This window comes from Bos grunniens, chromosome 1 (assembly GCF_055505025.1).
Source record: "Bos grunniens cultivar Pamir isolate PY7600 chromosome 1, Bosgru_T2T1.0, whole genome shotgun sequence".
Lineage (NCBI taxonomy): Eukaryota > Metazoa > Chordata > Mammalia > Artiodactyla > Bovidae > Bos > Bos grunniens.
Genome location: NC_141165.1, coordinates 90,429,876 through 90,448,946, shown reverse-complemented (window position 1 = coordinate 90,448,946; position 19,071 = coordinate 90,429,876). Strand labels below are relative to the sequence as shown.

The 19,071-nt window shown below is 36.7% G+C and overlaps 1 protein-coding gene across 2 annotated transcripts in view; it reads right to left on the bottom strand.

The window, feature by feature from the left end:
- The window catches only part of KPNA1 (karyopherin subunit alpha 1), a 71,362-nt gene that overhangs the window by 13,899 nt on the left and 38,392 nt on the right, over positions 1–19,071 (bottom strand). Inside the window, exons 4-10 of one of the 2 annotated variants that reach the window (XM_086403299.1) lie at positions 17,840–17,939; positions 15,504–15,598; positions 7,370–7,501; positions 6,283–6,371; positions 5,834–5,933; positions 5,120–5,283; positions 3,620–3,698 (exon numbers count right to left, since the gene is read on the bottom strand). In XM_086403299.1, coding sequence (XP_086259425.1) covers positions 3,620–3,698; positions 5,120–5,283; positions 5,834–5,933; positions 6,283–6,371; positions 7,370–7,501; positions 15,504–15,598; positions 17,840–17,939 — 759 coding nt within the window. Of the gene's footprint in view, positions 1–3,619; positions 3,699–5,119; positions 5,284–5,833; positions 5,934–6,282; positions 6,372–7,369; positions 7,502–12,351; positions 12,475–14,359; positions 14,478–15,503; positions 15,599–17,839; positions 17,940–19,071 lie in introns of those variants that run through there. The other variant, XM_086403309.1, reaches the window with a different exon arrangement.

The following is a 19,071-nucleotide window of genomic DNA, read 5'->3' as shown; positions in this document are numbered from 1 at the left end:
AGCAGAAGAAAATATTAATATAAATTAGGCAGTTAACAGCTGGTTTGGAGGACAGTGAAGGACTTTATAAGCATTAAAAACAGTAAAAGAAATTATAGGGGAAAAATTAAAATTTTACCAAATAGAAATTTTTTATGTCAAGAAATTCATGAAAACTAAAATGCACAGCAATGTGAAAAAGCTTTTGCAACAGAAAAGGTTGCTGTCTTTAGTATGTAAACTGATAAGAGAAACTACAATTTTAATAGCAAATTACCTCACAAAGAAATGAAAATTAAAATGAAGCCAATTTTTGCCTATTAACTCAAAAAGTAACAAAACTTGTAGTTTAACAAGTACCGTCATTCCAAATAACAGTATAAAAAAGTCACAAAGCAATATGTTAAATGCTGATGTGGTGTGGAAAACAAGTATGTCAGAAGTTAAAGAATTACTTGAGAAAGAATAGTAAGAAAAAAAAAGACTTCATGGGAGGGGGTGGGGGGAAACACTTTGAAACACAGAATTTTATAAGCAAAGAAGAGGGAGGATACAGCATATGGAAGGATTAGAAATGAAATCTGGTAGGCTACCACAAAGTACTGAATTAAGAAAACATCAGTGAAACTATTAAGGAAAGGTTCTGTACCCAAAAAATTAACAGGAGGCTAGAAAGAAAAATGAAACTAAAACACTGCAGTGCAAATTCCTAAGTCTTTCAAGGTTCTTTATCTCATAGCCATTAAAGCTCAATGTTTCTAGGAGGAAAATACTGTGAACAGTTACTTTAGAAAAGATTAAGCAGTTATTAGGAAGAATACCAGAGAAGGCAATGGCACCCCACTCCAGTGTTCTTGCCTGGAGAATCCCAGAGACGAGGGAACCTGGTGGGCTGCCGTCTATGGGGTTGCACAGAGTCGGACACGACTGAAGTGACTTAGCAGCAGCAGCAGCAGGAAGAATACACCGAGAGGGGTAAATGCCTGAGACAGCAGGAGGATAAATACGGTAGGTATAGCAACAACCACTGTATGTGAGAAAACAGGGCCCAAACTAAGGTAATCAGGTGTGGACCTAGAAACGATGAAAGGACTTGCCTGGGGGCGCAGTGGGTAAGATTCTGCCTGCAATGATGCAGGGGATATGAGTTTGATTCCTGGTTGGGAAGATTCCATATGCCACAAAGGCTGTGCACAACTATTGAGCCCAGGCTCTAGAGCCTGCATGCTGCAATCACTGAAGCCTGCATGTTCTAGGGCCCACGAGCCGCAACCTACTGAGCCTGTATGTCACAACTACTGAAGCCTGCACACCTAGAGCCTGTGCTCCACAACAAGAGAAACCACTGCAATGAGAAGCCCTCACACCAAAATGAAGAGCAGCCCCTGTGTGCTCCAACTAGGGAAAGACCACACAAAGCAACAAAGACCCAGCACAGCCAAAATTCAATAAAAATGCAAGAACCCATAAGACCTGCTGACTTGCTATCAAAAAAAAGTATGAGAGATGGAGACACCAAACATGACTGCAAAGTTTCAAGAGTGGGTGAATAAATCGTACCATTAATTGAAGTGGGAAAAATCAAAACTTGGAACTCACTTTGTGGGTGAGAAGATAAATGAGACAGGTACTGGAAACATGTTACTGGAACTTGAGAGAGATCAGAACTATATATAGATTCAGAACTTCATTTATGTGGTAAATATTTTTTGAGTCTCTATACATTGTGCCTGGGACAATTATAGAAGAACAAAAGTGAACAAGATTGACACAGTTCCACTTCTATAAGCTTACAATCTAGCAGACAGTTATACAGTGGTAAGTGCTATGACAGATGAAACAAAGGAGGGAGTACCTAATTTAAGAGTTAGCTTCTCAGAGAAAATTAATAGCAAGACTTGAAGAATGACAAGACATTAATGGCAGAGTGCGAGTTTGTGTGAGGGACTGGTCAGAGCAGGGATGGGGGATGGAGACATATATTCCATGCCAAGGGAAGCAAGCTCTGTGTTAAATCTCAGAATCCGGGTGTGTCACAGCTATTACACAGGAATAAATATGACATGGCAAAAGCATAGAGCATGGCATGGGAAGGGGTAGAAAAACTTTCAATAGCAAATACACTGATATGGTTTTAAAATTCAGAAAATAAAAAGGACTATATATTTTTAAGCTTCCTTTCCATTCCTATACCCCAGCTAACCACAGAGACAACCATGTTATTAGCTTCGTGTGTGTGCTTCCTGAGAAATTTTATGCAATTACAAACACACATGTATTGTTTTTTTCTCCTCTCCACCACTCTTACACAAATAGTAATGTATGCTACACACTATTCTGTGTCTCGTTTTCCTTTTTGAACAACAGAACCTGAAAAACATTCTGTGTATTAAAACATGCTTAATAGTTTCTTCATTCTGTTGCATAGCATTTCATTATACAGGTGCCAGACTTTAAAGGATATTAGAACACTATCCAAGAACAATCGGGGGCTATAAAAAGATTTTAAGAGAATGAGACGATCAAATTTGCATGTTACAAGCATCCTTCTGGCGACATGGGAATAGTACAGTAAGAAATGTGTGAACTAAGCACTGCAAGGAGTAAGTAGAGATGACCATCATTAGGGACTGATAAGAAAGATAGAAGAAAGGCAGTAACCAAACTAATGTCCGGGTTTTTGGCTTGGGTGACCGCTGGGGTCATTCACCAAGACAGGAACGTAAATAAGCAGAGGGCCAGATATACCAGGAAAAACAACAGTTCCTCTGTGGACAGAATCATTTTAAAGTAAATATTAAGAGCTGGAAGACAACTGAGAACAAAGTCTCCTTAATTTTATAGAGTAGAAAAGTAAAGACATTAAATGTCTTGCTGAAAGTCAGAGCTGGTTAAGAAAGAGCTAAAGCTGAAACCTAATCCCCTACAGAGGATAATCCCATAAAGAGAAAAGAACAGGTAAAGGAGCTTGCTAAAGAAAAACCAATGGTCAATGAGGCAGGAGACCCAAAATACTTCAACATCACAGAAGCCTAGGAAGATAATTTTAAAGATGATGCCAATGCATCTGAGGGATCAAGAATAAAAATAGCTAGAAGAATCCACCATGAGTGACATATCTTGATATAAAAGTTGAGTGGATTAGAGGATCACATTATGAACTGGGACGGAAGATCCTCCTCACTTAGGAAACTTACCATGTACAGAAAGGAGGAAGCTACCAGGGAAGAGGAGATGAAGCTGAAAGAAAGGATGCTACTGGAAACTTCTGATGCTCACAGGAATCCCTTCAAGTAGAAGTAGTGAGAAATAAACCTAACCAAAAGGATAAGTTGCACTATTGTGTGTGTGGCCAGTCCCTCAGTTGTATCTGATTCTTTGTGACCCCAAGGAGCCCATCAGGCTCCTCAGGAACCCAAGACTGCTACAAGCAGTAGATCAAGACAGAGAAACAAGTAGTGAAGGTATTGAAAGTAGCTGCCAAAGCTAACATTTAACAAACATTAATGAAACAAACTATCAATTCTCCCCAATAATAGGGAGTTAAAAATACTGTAACAGAAACATACTCATGGAGAGGGGTCGGGGGGTGGTCAATGTGCTATTTTGGAAGGAAAAAAAAGTTACCATTTATTCATACCTGCGTCTGAACATCATCTCCTGTGACAATGTTTCCAACAGCCCGCAAAGCAGGAGAAACCACTTTATAATCATTATGCCTGCAACCATAAAAAGAAAAGATGTCTTATATCCAACAGTAACATCTGCAAATTCCTTTCCTTAGAGCTAAAACCAGAAAGGTACAAGGAACCCTATCAGGATGAGGAAATGTTTTTGGTGTATCCAAGAAGGACTGTCTTTCCCTTATTTAATATTTTTGGATAAAAGCTACACATCTTTTCTAAAAACCTTTCCCAAGTATTTCATCACCTAGAGTCCAACTTTTCCCTCTCATTCTTTAAAACAGGTTTCATTTCCTCTTGGTTTCCATGGTTGCTGAGATAATAGCAACAGTAACATTTATATACCACTTTTTAAAGTTTTACAAATTATTTCATTTTCACAGAAATAAAAACATGTCAACAGTTGAACTACCTTGAAAATGAGTCAGGCTCCATACTTCAAATACTAAACTCTTTTTACTAAACTTCTGCTAACTTGGTGGTCTGAAAACCCCCTCCAAAATCTTTTACATATCTGAGGACAGATATTAAGTTTTGACTTCAGGCTAAATAAGTTAATATCCTTTAACTTTCCTTAAATATCTTTTCTCTCCTGTTTAATGAGATTGATCACTCTTCTCAAAACTATGCCAGTTTCTTCACATTTAAGATATGATGACCAACAAGAAATGGTAAAAATATATAGTAAAAGTGATTAAAGAGTACAAAAGATTACTTCCCAGATTCTGAATGCTGTACTTGTGACTCCTCCAGCATTACACTGCTTTTAATACACAAAAGCATTATGCTACTGATCTGTACCCAGTCTGTAGCCAGCTATCATCCCAGAGTTTTATACTCTATATATTATATTATCTAATCCATTCGATGTGTCATCTTTGGGACAATGTTTCCTTCCATCTATTTTGTACTTACTCCAATAAATTTCACATGGCTTGTAATTATACTATTTCCCCATTATGTTATCACTCTAATTTTTCCTTCAATAGTTATTTTCTAAAAATTTGATTAATACAGTCTCAAATTAGTTATGCCATCAGTATATCTTCTACTTCATAAATGAAAGGGATCCAAAGAGATATAGCAAAATAAAATTCAAAGTCTGACATTAGTCTAGGTTAAGCTTTAAAGAGCTTAGACTAAGTGAGCCTAGACTACATGAGACAAAAGATGTTTGCCATCCAGTGGTTTGTCTCAGAATACTAAGTATGAGCTAGAATTAAATAGATCAGAGTTTTCCAAATGTTTTTGCTGAAGGGCTGCTTACAGAGGACAAGTGAGAGGCTCTTTATAACCCTCAAAACAAAAAAACAAACATTTAATGTGAATATAACAAAGTAACAAAGGACAGTAGCACAAAGCACAACAAATCAGTATAATACATTAATATTTGAGTATCAGCAACTAGAATACTAGTAGGAGAGACAAAAGAACACACTTTCTTAAAGATATCTTACATCAACAGCTCCACAAGTCTCCTACATACTCCTGCATCAATGACTGCTTGAATTTTATCATTGGGTCCATCTGATAGATATGAGAGGGCCCAGCAGGCATCAGCCAGTACATCAGTGTCACTGACAAATAGCAACCAAGAAAGCACATTCAGACAAGGGGAAACCTGTAAAGGAAAGGTGACACGATTATGAAATTCAATAAAATAAAAGCAAGTGAGGAGTGGGGATCCAGAAAGCAACCAGGCACACACCTGGTGACTTCTGGAGTGATTAATCCTTCTAGAGATGGCGTAATAAGTGGCCAAATGACATTTCCACCTTGCAGTTTACTTTGATGAAATAGTCAATGCCCAAGGAAAACAATTTCAAAGAGCAAAGTTTAATATATACCAATTCTAAGGGTGGGATTCCTTATCAAAATACTCTCTGTGGATCACAGATAAAGTAATTTCCCTAAGTGCTAAAGCTAGGAAATTCTACATTTTAGATACTTTGTTATGAAAAAAAATGCCACATTTAAGGTTAGTTCAGAGCTTTCTACAGGCAGTGAAGATTTATTCCAAATTCAAACAAAAACAAAGACCTAGTTTTCTAGAAACAAAATTCTAACATTTTAGTTTATCAAAAATTATTCTTTCTATTCACATTAACATTGGTTGCTACACTCTTTTAACTGTACTTTTTCTGCCAATTTCCCACAAGCATAATCCTTACCTTTGCAAATTCTGGAGGTGGACTTTTCCCTCTACAGAGATTAGACAAAGCCCATACTGCATTCCGGGTCATAGTCAGGCGGTTCTGCTTTGAAAATAACCTATAAGCATAATGATGCAATTGGTAAATGATATAATGGGCATCAATTCTCTGATAGCATATGATAAATATTTAACCTTAACTTAATGCTATTGATAGACAGATGTCTTCAAACAGCTCTTCTCCAGAACAATAAAGTTTAATTCTAACACAAAGAATTCAGAATATTGGCACTTCTTTTTACACACCTGAATAAGAGAGAGTGCCCAAGGAAATGAGCTGAACAAGTTAGTGAGAAAATATTTGTAATGAAAAGCAACACTAGGAAATCCAAAATGATTTCCAAAGATGCACTCGTTTCTGAGGAACTTCCCATATTTTTATTACCCACAAAAAAGAAAGAAACTTACTGCAGAAGAGGGGGAAGAATATTGCAGTCTAAGACATAGTCCCTGCACATGGTACTATCTCCAGCAATGTTGCCAAGAGCCCAGACGGCCTGTGAAAGAATTATTCATTAATGACAGGCTGCAGAGTTTAATCTTTTCATAGTTCTTTCAAAAAAGATGCAAACATACTACAAAAACTCTTTACAAAATAATACAGTAGCTAATCAACATATTGTACATGGACATTAACTATTAACACCTCTAAGATCACTCATCAGGGAGTCAAATGAAACTGTTATGGGACTGGTAGAAGATCAGTAATATTAAAAGTATACATGTGAATATACTCATGGTAGTGAAGTCATTAAAAAGAGGTACCAGTTCTTATATATATTCTTTACGTTAGGGGGTCTTAAGTAACACTCCATGCAGCCCTTGGAACATGGCAGAGATCCAAATGGTTTACTCAGCTGATTTAAAATGTATTTTAACCTTGCTTAGAAAAGAAAACAGTGAGCCAAGAAATTAAGAGCAATAAAAATGCAGAAAACTTGACTCAATTTTGGGAGGTTGATATACTAGCAATCTTGACTATAATCTTTCATGGGTAAATACATATGTTAGAACTTACAAATTATACACTTTAACCATATGCAGTTTACCGTAGGTTGATTATACCTTAATAAAATTGTAGAATAAAATCATACTCATTTAGTAACAATTTGTATTTATGAGTTTGACAAAGTTTGCAGTAATTAAAAATGCATTTTTTCTAAGTGATTTTCTGCCAAAAGTAACAAAGACTTGCTACTTCAATCAACACCAAAGAGTATTACAAAAAAAAAATGTAAGACCTTACATGGTCTTAAATGTATAAGACTTCAAGAATTTCAGGGTTGGAATAGAAAAACGGTTATGTTTCTAGGAGATGTTCTGCCTATATTCACTATGAAACGTCCTATTTAGGTTATGTTTAGATTTCTGGAACACTCCATGTGAGAACCATGGACTGTCGTATCCAAGTGGTAACACTAAGACTCTTGAATATAAGACTCAGGGAAAAACTGTATTCTTTAACCTGCTTCTCTTTACTTGTTTCATCTTTTACCTGTTCCTGGACATCTTCAAACTCTGAGCTGAGCAACTCTATGAAGATAGGCACAGCTCCTGCCTGAATCACAATCCGGGTCTGAAGAGAATTTCCTGAAGCAATATTTGTCAGTACCCAAGCTGATTCAAACTATAAAGATAAAAATAATTTCATTATCTTAGTAGAATTTAATAGGTTTACTTACAACAATAAGGTTTTCTTAAAAAAAAAAAGAATGTTTTCTATGCATGAAAAAAGAATCTGAGATCATTATTTGAATATAATCTATCAGGTAAATACTATATTAATTTAATAGAAGAATTCCCAAAGAAATAACCTTCATCAGGAACTCTGGGTGTCTAAAATTTCAGATCAAGATAGAGCTGACATGAGACCATAAGAAGAATGAGGGAGTGTTTGGTACCGTACTGTATTTTTCAAAAGGGTTAAGAAAGAATATATGCATTAATTTACTTATTGCACAGGATATCTCTTAAAGGAATCATAATAAACTGTAAATATTTGCTACTTACATAGAGAGGTCTAGGTGAATCAGAAACAAGTACAGGAAGGATAAACACTTATTAGAGTAAAACCTTTATGTAACCTTTAGCCTTATACCATGTTTATTATCTAATAAAAAATTAAATAATTTCTATAAAATAGGAAAAGTGAAATGGGGAAACAATATTAGTGTAAAATGTATAAAATATAGGCAGAGTGAAAAAGGCAGAAGACAATTTAAATGATTAAGCAGACCAAAAGGAGTTAACAGGCATACAACTAACAGAAATGGCAGCTTTAGACCATAAGAGATTCCAATAAATGAGCAGCCTTCAAACCAAGGCACAGAGGTAAGACTTTTTTAAAAACAGCATTCCTAAAGGTTAATAAACTGGTAAACAAAAGGTATGAAGGAAATTATGGCCAACAAAAAATACAGCACATTATTAACTGTACACATCTCTATGGTACCTTGACTCTTAAGCTCAATAAGATGAAATCCAAGAATGAACTCCTAAAATCCAAGAATGAACTCTCAAAATCCTATTTAGAGTTCTTAATTAAACTTCAGCTTTACTTCCTTCTCCTGTTCTGTCTCCTATTTAATATTCTTTAATGAAGCATACATATGGGGGCAAAAAAATTTAGAGATATGCCACTTGAATGAGAATCTCAATTTAAAAATCATCAAAAAATGGAGCTGTGATTCTCAAGCTTTTGGGTCTACCGAAAGGTAGCTGTCATATAGAAAAATAAATCAATCACTTGGGGTATGGGAAAATGAAAGAAACAGGAAAGCAATTTGATTAGCACAGTCCAAAGATACATGAATGAATGTCAGTAAATTCATAGTAGAAGACACTTAAAGAAGGGGATATTAAAAAAAAAAACCTATAAATGTGAAATAAAGTGGTCTGATAGCCAGTTAGGACACTGATATTACAGCAGCAGGGAGGCCAGACTAGGAGCACCACAGTTAAAGGGACTTTTTTTTGCATGATAACTCCTTACTATAATCTCACTCGCTAGTAAAGTAATGCTCAAAATTCTCCAAGCCAGGCTTCAGCAATATGTAAACCATGAACTTCCAGATGTTCAAGCTGGTTTTAGAAAAGGCAGAGGAACCAGAGATCAAATTGCTAACATCTGCTGCATCATGGAAAAAGCAAGAAAGTTCCAGAAAAACATCTCTTTCTGCTTTATTGACTATGCCAAAGCCTTTGACTGTGTGCATCACAACAAACTGTGGAAAATTCTGAAAGAGATGGGAATACCAGACCACCTGACCTGCCTCTTGAGAAACCTGTATGCAGGTCAGGAAGCAACAGTTAGAACTGGACATGGAACAACAGACTGGTTCCAAACAGGAAAAGGAGTACATCAAGGCTGTATATTGTCACCCTGCTTATTTAACTTCTATGCAGAGTACATCATGAGAAATGCTGGGCTGGAGGAAGCACAAGCTGGAATCAAGACTGCCCGGAGAAATATCAATAACCTCAGATATGCAGATGACACCACCCTTATGGCAGAAAGTGAAGAAGAACTAAAGAGCCTCTTGATGAAAGTGAAAGAGGAGAGTGAAACAGTTGGCTTAAAGCTCAACATTCAGAAAACTAAGATCATGGCATCTGGTCCCATCACTTCATGGCAAATAGATGGGGAAACAGTGGAAACAGTGGCTGACTTTATTTTTGGGGGGTTTCAAAATCACTGCAGATGGTGATTGTAGCCATGAAATTAAAAGACGCTTACTCCTTGGAAGGAAAGTTATGACAGCCTAGACAGCATATTAAAAAACAGAGATATTACTTTGCCAACAAAGGTCCGTCTAGTCAAGGCTATGGTTTTTCCAGTGGTCATGTATGGATGTGAGAGTTGGACTATAAAGAAAACTGAGAGTGAAGAATTGATGCTTTTGAACTGTGGTGTTGGAGAAGACTCTTGAGAGTCCCTTGGACTGCAAGGAGATCCAACCAGTCCATCCTAAAGGAGATCAGTCCTGGGTGTTCACTGGTAGCACTGATGTTGAAGCTGAAACTCCAAAACTTTGGCCACCTGATGCAAAGAGCTGACTCATTTGAAAAGACCCTGACGCTGGGAAAGATTGAGGGCAGGAGGAGAAGGGGAAGACAGAGGATGAGATGGTTGGATGGCATCACTGACTCAATGGACCTGAGTTTGGGTGGACTCCGGGAGTTGGTGGTGGACAGGGAGGCCTGGCGTGCTGCAGTTCATGGGGTCGCAAAGAGTTGGACACAACTGAGCGACTGAACTGAACTGATAAGTTCAGGACTTTGAAACACTGAATATAACAAAATAAAAACTCATTTTAAATCACCTCTGTAATTAAATTACTACCCAAACCAATGTTCTAGCCCTTTTCAATCTGAGTTGAAACCTGACATTTATACAGGCCTTTATATTTTAAAAGGATTATTCACATACTCTTAGCTGTTCCTTACAACAACCCAGCCAGAGACGCCTTGGTTTTCTAGTTTATTAATGAGGAAACTATCAGCAAAATATCCAATGATCACTAATGATTTGAGTAATGTAAGTCGAAACTAACAAGATAGATAGATAGTAGGCTTATGGACCAAATCAGTTTCCTCTCTGAAACACACCTGTAATAATGACAAGAGCCTTTCAATTGCTTGTGGTTTTGGTATCCAGGGCAAGTAATTTCGATTAATGACATGCCAGATTATTTAGGAAAAGCTGAAAGGAACACAGTTCACCTACAAAGTAGTTTCTTTTGCTTACTAGGAAAATTAACTAGTTTAAGAGAGACATTTGAAGTGAGTACAAAAGCAAACTCTCCTACAAGAAGGAAGCCTCCAAGTTCAACAGAGTCATCAGCATCTGAGAACAAGTCAAAAAAATGAAAACTCTGAGGAAAAGCAACCTGTAAAAAATGAATAAAATCAGCACAGACAGCAATCTATATCAAAGAGAGAAAAGGTTTGCAATGAGATTTTCATGCAAAAGAAATGGTAACAACAACCTGAGTAAATAAACAATATATTAAAGAGTTATCAGGGCTTCCCTGGAGGCTCAGTGGTAAAGAATCTGCCTGCAATGCAGGAGATGAGGGTTCAATCTCTGGCTTGAGAAAATCCCCTGAAGAAGGGTACAGCAACCCACTCCAGTATTCTTACTGGAAAATTTCATGGACAGAGGAGCCTGGCGGGCTACAGTCCATAGGGTCACAAAGAGTCAGACGTGACTGAAGCAACTGAACACAACACACACAGAGTTATCAATGAGAAGAAATCAGAATACTAATTGCTCCCAAAATTCAAACTGCTGTTTGATGAGGTTCAGCACCAAAGGTCTCCCAGAGAAAGAATTCTAGATGCCAATGAAGTGAATAAAATGGAGAAAAAAAAAAAAAAAAAAATAAGAGTGATAATGATTAGTAAAATGGAGAATAAGCAAATAATAGCCAGAACATGAATGGAAGAAAATTGGAAATTAGGACTTTTCAACAAAAGAATGTACCAGAGTTGTGTTTATTACTAAGAAGTACATAATGATTATAACCTGAATCCAAAGAAGAGTCAAAGACTCTCTTGGTGAGAATGGAAATCAGAAAGTAATTTTGCCATTACTGGAGACAAAAGGAGATGAATAACTATAACCAGAGAGCCATTGAAAACCAAATCATATTCATGGATTAATGAGGCATTAAAATATACACACACACACACACACACAAATGGTGAAGATTACTGTGATGTTTACCTTGTAAAAACTTATCAAGCTCTGTACAATTTTCTACACCAATGTGTATGTGTGACATCTATGTATGTATGTAAGAGACAGAAACAGAGACAGAAAGGGAGGGACAGGCTGAGAATTCCCCATGAGTTAAACTCCTATTAAAGTGCTGCAAGAAGCAACTTTCTTCTTGTGTTTACATGTATTTAATATGTAAGTATGTTTTTAAAAAACTGGGTGAACTTTGAACTATGTTTCTCTTTCACTGGGTATTACAGTCATTACTTTCTGAGTGTGGTGAATGTTTCAGCCTCAGGTCCCAGACTAGATTCTAACACGAGAGTTGATAACAAAAACAACTGCATAAAGTTATACAGAAATGGCCAGAAAAGGTAATCTAAGTAACCATGCAACTCAAGAAAAACTCAGCAACATGATGAAATGAAAAAAATCCAAGAAATGGTACCATCAGAAGTAATACCCAAAATAACTATAATCTTTACTCCTCTTTGTTGTTCTAAACTACTATATTCTTAGTGTTCTAAGAATGGCATCATGCGAGGAAACAACCTGTCATTCAGCTGTGACTGCTTACAAATTTTAATTCCACTTATTTTTCACTGTCCAGAAATTTCTAAATAAGCCTACAACTGAAATCTGAAGGGCACACTGAAGATTTGTTATGTTCTCTCTTTCTCTTCTCAATCTCTACCTTTTGGTGCCCAGTTCCTTAAATAAGGAAAATGAGAATCCAAAACTGAAGTACTTCTGACCTCCTATCAAGTTTCCCACTCCAGGTTGAAGTACGCCTGGCTCCCTTTCTCCATTTGGATCAGGACTCTGTTGCTGGCCACTTTGCCGGTTCCACTCTGGTTCCTAGCAAATGCCAGGCTCACCTGGAGAGCAAGTGAAAAGAGAGGCTCACATCAGAAAAATAAACCCAGATATCAAACTCTGGAGAGAACAGTGCCTGAGTCATCTGAGCAACCTTTCAAGATAGGTAGAGGGCTCAATGAAGATGGGAAAAATATAGGAGGATGAAGGCTTACTGCAGTTTATCACATTAAGCTTGTAGTGTTAACAAGAAAGGTAGAAATGGGAAAACTAATTTAACTCAAATTTACAACTTTAAGAGGAATATCTGTTTAATGACTGGAACTAAGAGGCAATTTACTTATATTCTAGCTATTTTTGTAAGTTTCTATAAGAAGGTTTGGGAATACATCTCAGCACTGCAAAGGATAGTACAAAAATGTTGGACCTGGACTCAAAAATGCAAACAAAGTGGGTCCAGGGAATACACCATGAGGCAGACCAATCTCATGTCAAGGGCTCAAGTATTCTGAGACCCACATGTTACCAAGCTTGAGAACGCTGTTAGTTAAATGGCATAGTCTGCTTCCAAAGTCCTAGATTCCATCCATGATCATCTCATTTGAGGGCAAGTGAGTATTTAGGTAGCACTGCCAAAAGCAGGCATTTTTATCACCTTGGTTTGCAACACCCCATTGGTTTGGGGATGAGGAAAGCCAGAAAGACAGTAAAGAGACCCTTCACTAGGATTCACAATTCTTTGTATATGGAATGAAGGGATTACATTTGTCCAAGGATTTATTAGTGAGTTAAGCTATCATGACTATGTATTATTACTCTCTTTCTGGAAGAGAAATGGCAAACATCTCATTCCAAAAGACACACTATTCAAATTTCCAATATGCAGTAGGAGTATCAGTGACAACTCACATCCTAGTGCTCTCCAAGGAGACAGAGGAAGGAGTACTCTCCAAGTTTCCCAGAGTATGCCTAATTATTTGACCATGAAGCCTCTTGGAATATATTTATTCCTCCTGCTTTTGGGGTAGTCAAGATTACCCATTAGTCACACTGGAGAAAGAATACTATGTTAAATGTACACAGAAGAAAATCTGAGGATGATGACAGGTTTGTTTTCTCTCTCAGTCTTTGGACTGCTAAGGTGAAAATCATGAGGTGGTCACTTCCAGAGGAATCATTTCTTCATCTTTCACCTTAATAAATAGTCTGTACAAGGGAGGAATCTGAGAATTTTGATACAAGCAAATTAAAGATTTCTGAAGGCTTTTATCTTCAGATATGTTAAGATACAAACTCCAGGATTACAAAATCAAAATGATGTAGAATTTACAAGTGTTAGCTAGGAGATGGAATTGTCTGAGAGAATATACTGCGCTCTTTAGAGAGGACTGGAGAGGGTAGGAATGGGGAAAGATCCAATTCTCTGACATTTTTCATCTTAGGACTAGATGTACCACCTTCCTTTAATGACTCCATTAAGGAACTGGACCTCTTCAACCATCTACTAAAAACCAAGTCCAAGAGTAAATTTAGGATCTCAAAATTACTCTTGCTGTCAGGGACAGGAAAGAAACATATTTTCACATAAACAAAATGGTAATTTTCCCTACCTCCCTCTTCCTATAAAGCTCTTCAAATGATAAACTGCAGTAAGGCTCTTCATTTGGTCCCTGTGGTTCTCTTGACAGGTTGCTTAGGGGCTCAGGCTCTGATCTCTGCAGTGTTGGTTGTCTGGATTTCCTTTTTTTTCCTGAGAAAAGTCCTCTTTCTTTGCTCTCTAGGTGAACCTGATTATTTTCCATGTGTATGGTGATCCTGGCCTTACATGGGGATCAGAATTACAATCCAGGAGGCAGCTAGCAAAACAGAATCTTAATTCAAATGAACTTGGGAATCAGTAAGTGTCAAACTGGAGAAGAAAACTGATGGGACACTGAAGTACTCTACCTTTTCTGGATTTCTTGTTTTTCCTCTGGAAGGAACTCATCACCGCAACAAAGAGTAAAAGAAAGACAAAGATGGGATGGGAAGAAAGGAGAGAAAATATCAAGACAAAGCATCAAGCTTATGAATTATCAATAGTGCTCTGGACAGTAAGGAACCTGGGGAGAGGAGCTATTACTTATTAAAAAATACCCCAGTCCTTACTGCAGCCTTAGAGTAAGGCAAAGGTAATTATACAAGAGGGTGAAAGTTATCTTTATGATTAACTTGTTATTAGCAAGTATCTACTTGGAAAAATAAGCCATTTTGTAATCTGCATGGGACCTAACTGATCTTTAGAGTTGCAGAATCTTTCTAAAAGGTTTGAATCCCTCAGAAAAGATCCTATAAGTGAGAATTTAGGAATCACATAAATTTGTTAAAGAATAACACAGAAATTGATTCAGCTAATTACTACAAGGAAGTCTAGCTACTGAAAGATTACCAGTTTACTTAAGATCTGACTATTCAGAAACAATATAGTATTTTTAAATTTATAGCTAACTTCCAAGATGCGAGTCAGTTCATGGTTCTTTTACTGTAAAAATTATCTAACACCAAAGTTATAGAATTTTCTCTTGGAATTCCTATACAACAGTACTGACAGAGTAAATTCACACAGGAGAAGGCACCCAGATTCCCAAAAAGGCTACGTTCTTGTCAACTCTTTTGGGGTGAGCGGGGGAGAAGATTAATTAGAACCAGGTTTGGGAATCAGTGAGTCTCTGATCTAGCCCATGTTACAAAGCCCCAAAAAAGCCAACAAGTATAATCTAAAAATCCTTCAAAACCAAATTTTACAGAGTCCGCATTAGGTCCTTAATAGGTCGTCCTCTACTGCAAACAATTCCCTACCAGCTAAGTATGATCCATAGTCATCATAAAATATAATCTTTTACATGAGTAAAAATGACAAGAATTTTAAACAGTAAAACCAAGGACCTGGATGTTTACAAGGAATGAAAGCAGCTTGCAATGGGTTGTCAAGAACATCACTATCAAAAAATTAATCCTTCAACTAGATTAAAATAAGTAACAAATCTGTATACAAAACATAACTTTGCAATGGAAATTAAAATATAAGGCAAGAAATGAAAATGGTCCGCACCTGCAGTGTACAATTCTCTTTTCGTTTGAGGAACTCCACAAACCTGGCCACTACTCCTGGTGTGCTGATGACTTCATCAATAGGAGGATTAGGTTCTGTCTCCCCATAAAATAAAAGAAGAAAAACAATCCTTTGATTTCAAGTCAAGGACTTTATAAAGCTCAAACTTACTTCATAATAGCCCTCCCTCAATTTAAGCATCTCTTTCATGTTGGAAATCTAAAAAAGAAAAAGAAAATGTAAAATTGAGTTCGGTCACTCTGAAACTAGGGTTGCTTAAAAGATTTCAAAATAAGGGACACCTTAACATGAAATGATGGGCAGAATTCCTAAAAATTACTGCCTCTATTATTTTAGAAAACTTACAAAGTAGGGGGAAAACATCAAAAGACAACCACTGTTAAGTCTTTTTTTTTTTTTTTTTTAATATAAATTGTCTTAAGAAACTGGATTAGGAGATTCTGATTTTACAGGATCTAATTTTACAGCTGTAGTGATAAGTAGGTGCCAGCAAAAATAAGAATGACTTGCCAAATTAATCTCATTTTCATTTATGACACAGAGTATCTTATAAATAAAGTCAGTCAACAGAAATGTATTGGGTAAATAGATAAGAAATGTCCTAAACAATTAGCATTGTAATTTCAGCAACAGATCTGACGAAGTTTTTGATGACATTCATGTAGCTCTGCAAGAAGCTGGATAACAGCACTACTAGGGACTCTCAGCCAAGTCAATGGACTCACTGGAAAGAGATGACTAATGGTTCAATGTTAATTTGGTGCAAGCTCTAATGACATATCCTCTGCCTGGTTCAACATTTTTATCAACCATTCATATAAACACAACAAATAAATTTGATGATTACAATAAAAATGAAGTCATTAATATGCTAGATTACAGAAACAACATATAGAAACAACATATAGAAAGAACAATAAGCCAACAATAAGCTGGCAATAAAACAACAGGGGTAAAGTAACATTCATATTTTAACGCAATTTAAAAAATTCACATGGCTACATAGACAAAACCTAAAAACAGTTCATAAAGGAAAGTACTAGGGAGTATGCTGCTGCTGCTAAGCCACTTCAGTCGTGTCCAATTCTGTGCGACCCCATGGACGGCAGCCCACGAGGCTCCCCTGTCCCTGGGATTCTCCAGGCAAGAACACTGGAGTGGGCTGCCATTTCCTTCTCCAATGCATGAAACTGAAAAGTGAAAGTGAAGTCGCTCAGTCGTGTCTGACTCTTAGCGACCCCATGGGCTGCAGCCCACCAGGCTCCTCCATCCATGGAATTTTCCAGGCAAGGGTACTGGAGTGCGGTGCCATTGCCTTCTCCACTAGGGAGTATAGACTGTTGAAAAGACAATGAAACATTACTATGCCATGGCCACCAAAATAAATGATGCTAGCCTGAAGTACATTATTGGCATATATAGTTTCAAGATAAGGAAGACAATCTCCCACACACTTTAGAGTAATAAGAATGTAATAAGTATCATATTCTAATTATCACATTTTAAGAATGGCTGGCAAACCAGAATACAGGCAGGGAAGTAGCAATGTGGCAAAAAGCCTTAGAAAACCACACTGTCTGAGAAAATAATTTCAGCATGCTGAAAAGAGGTAAGACATTTTTAGAACGGGGTGGGGGGGAGGGAGGTATTTTTACAGGTTGCTGTGCACAAAACAATTATCTTTTTCCATGGTGCTACGTTTTCATTCTGGTTATCTTCAAGAGATATATTAATTTATCACTAATGATTCCAAATAACCATAACCTACTATTGGGGGGCAGGAAGGAAGGCCAACTATTTTAAGTATTTACTATCAATATTTCCATATGGCTTAGAGTTCCAGAGTTCTTACGTGCTCAGAAGACAAGAAGTATCACATCTCATCCTACTCTAATTATACCCAAAAAAAAAAAAAAAAAAAAAGGCAGTTACCCTCTCCACTAATAAATCCATACTTAAATCAGCAATAAACTGCTAACATTAAAATCAATAATCACTACTCTTCCAAGTGATACTTTAAGTTTTTCTTAAAAGAGAGTGGAGTTTCTCATTTTAAATTAACATGAAATGTTGCTACTCTTATCACTTTAAGATCTTTTATAAAATGCCTCAGATAGGAAAATAATGCTACCTTCTGGTACTGGTAAGATCACACAAATAAAAAAAGAAATTAAAAAACTAGCCATGTCTATAAGCATCCTTTTATTCTGTTGATAGACATACTCCAAAGCAAGCTATCTATGTGTAAAAAATAGATTATGGGAAAGTAATATTCTGTACATAAATGAAAAATACTTAACATATTCAGAACTCACCTTTTGAAAGCAGTTTTCTGAATTTCTGTGTTGCTGAAAGCTGTTGCTCTGGGCTATTGGAAAATATCATTTCAATCATGTCAGAAGTAATAACACCACCCTGGAATCACAAATAAAAAGCATATATAATAAAATTTTAACTTAAATTCAAAGGAAAACAAAGATAAGTGGCCAAGTTACTGAGTTACAGAAAGGTAGCATAATCTTTGCATGTATAAATGCATGAGATGATTAATAATACAATGAAGCCAAAAATCTTTGTCTATCATTAAAAAACTCACAACTGTTGAGAAAGTAACCTTAATAGTAAACACTAAGATAAGGCATTTATTCTTCTTCCTCTCCTGCTCAACACATGGCTGGCTGTTCCTTGCATTCAGATTAAATGTTAAGTTCTAAAACAAGGCTTTTCCTGGCCTCCAAATCTAAAGCAGCTCCTCTCTCTCTACCACATCATTCCACTTTAATCCTATACCCAGCCCTTTTCACTATCATTCTTCTTAGTTACCTGTTTATTGTTTAGGTCCCCCAGTATTCTATAAGCTTCACGAAAGCCAAACACCCTATCTTACTACTTTATCCCTGATGGCTGGCATACTGTAGATGCTCAACAAATATTTACTGAATGAATACACAGTAGTCTTGTATAAATCACAGATTCTAGCCACTACCAAATTCAACAGCTGACTCTTAAAGTTTCTATTGTCTTGCTTTATAAAAACCTTTCACTTTCCCACTAGTCTCTTACTGTTTTAGTGCTTTCCCAAAACCCATCCTCAGCATTAGTAAACTTATTTCTCAGGATCACTTGTCACAATGAAATAAAGTTCTTATCATTTCATGAAAGGTAATAATAAGATAAATAGAGGAAAACTGCACTCAGTTGTAAATGCTAGATGGTTGGTAAGCAATATCTAACACTTAAGAATAACGAATAAAGGATAAAAATGGTGGAGACCTAATAGATGTTGAAGAGATCAAGAAAAGATGGAAAGAATACACTGAAGAACTGTATAAAAAAGATCTTAATGAAACAGATTACTACAATGGTGTGATTAGTTACCCAGAGCCAGACATTCTGAAATGCAAAGTCAAGTGGGCCTTAAGAAGCACTGCTGTTAATAAAGTTAGTGGATGCAATGAAATTCCAGCAGAACTATTCAAATCCCTAAAGGAGGATGCCATCAAGGTTTTGCATTCATTATGTCAGCAAATCTGGAAGACCCAGCAGC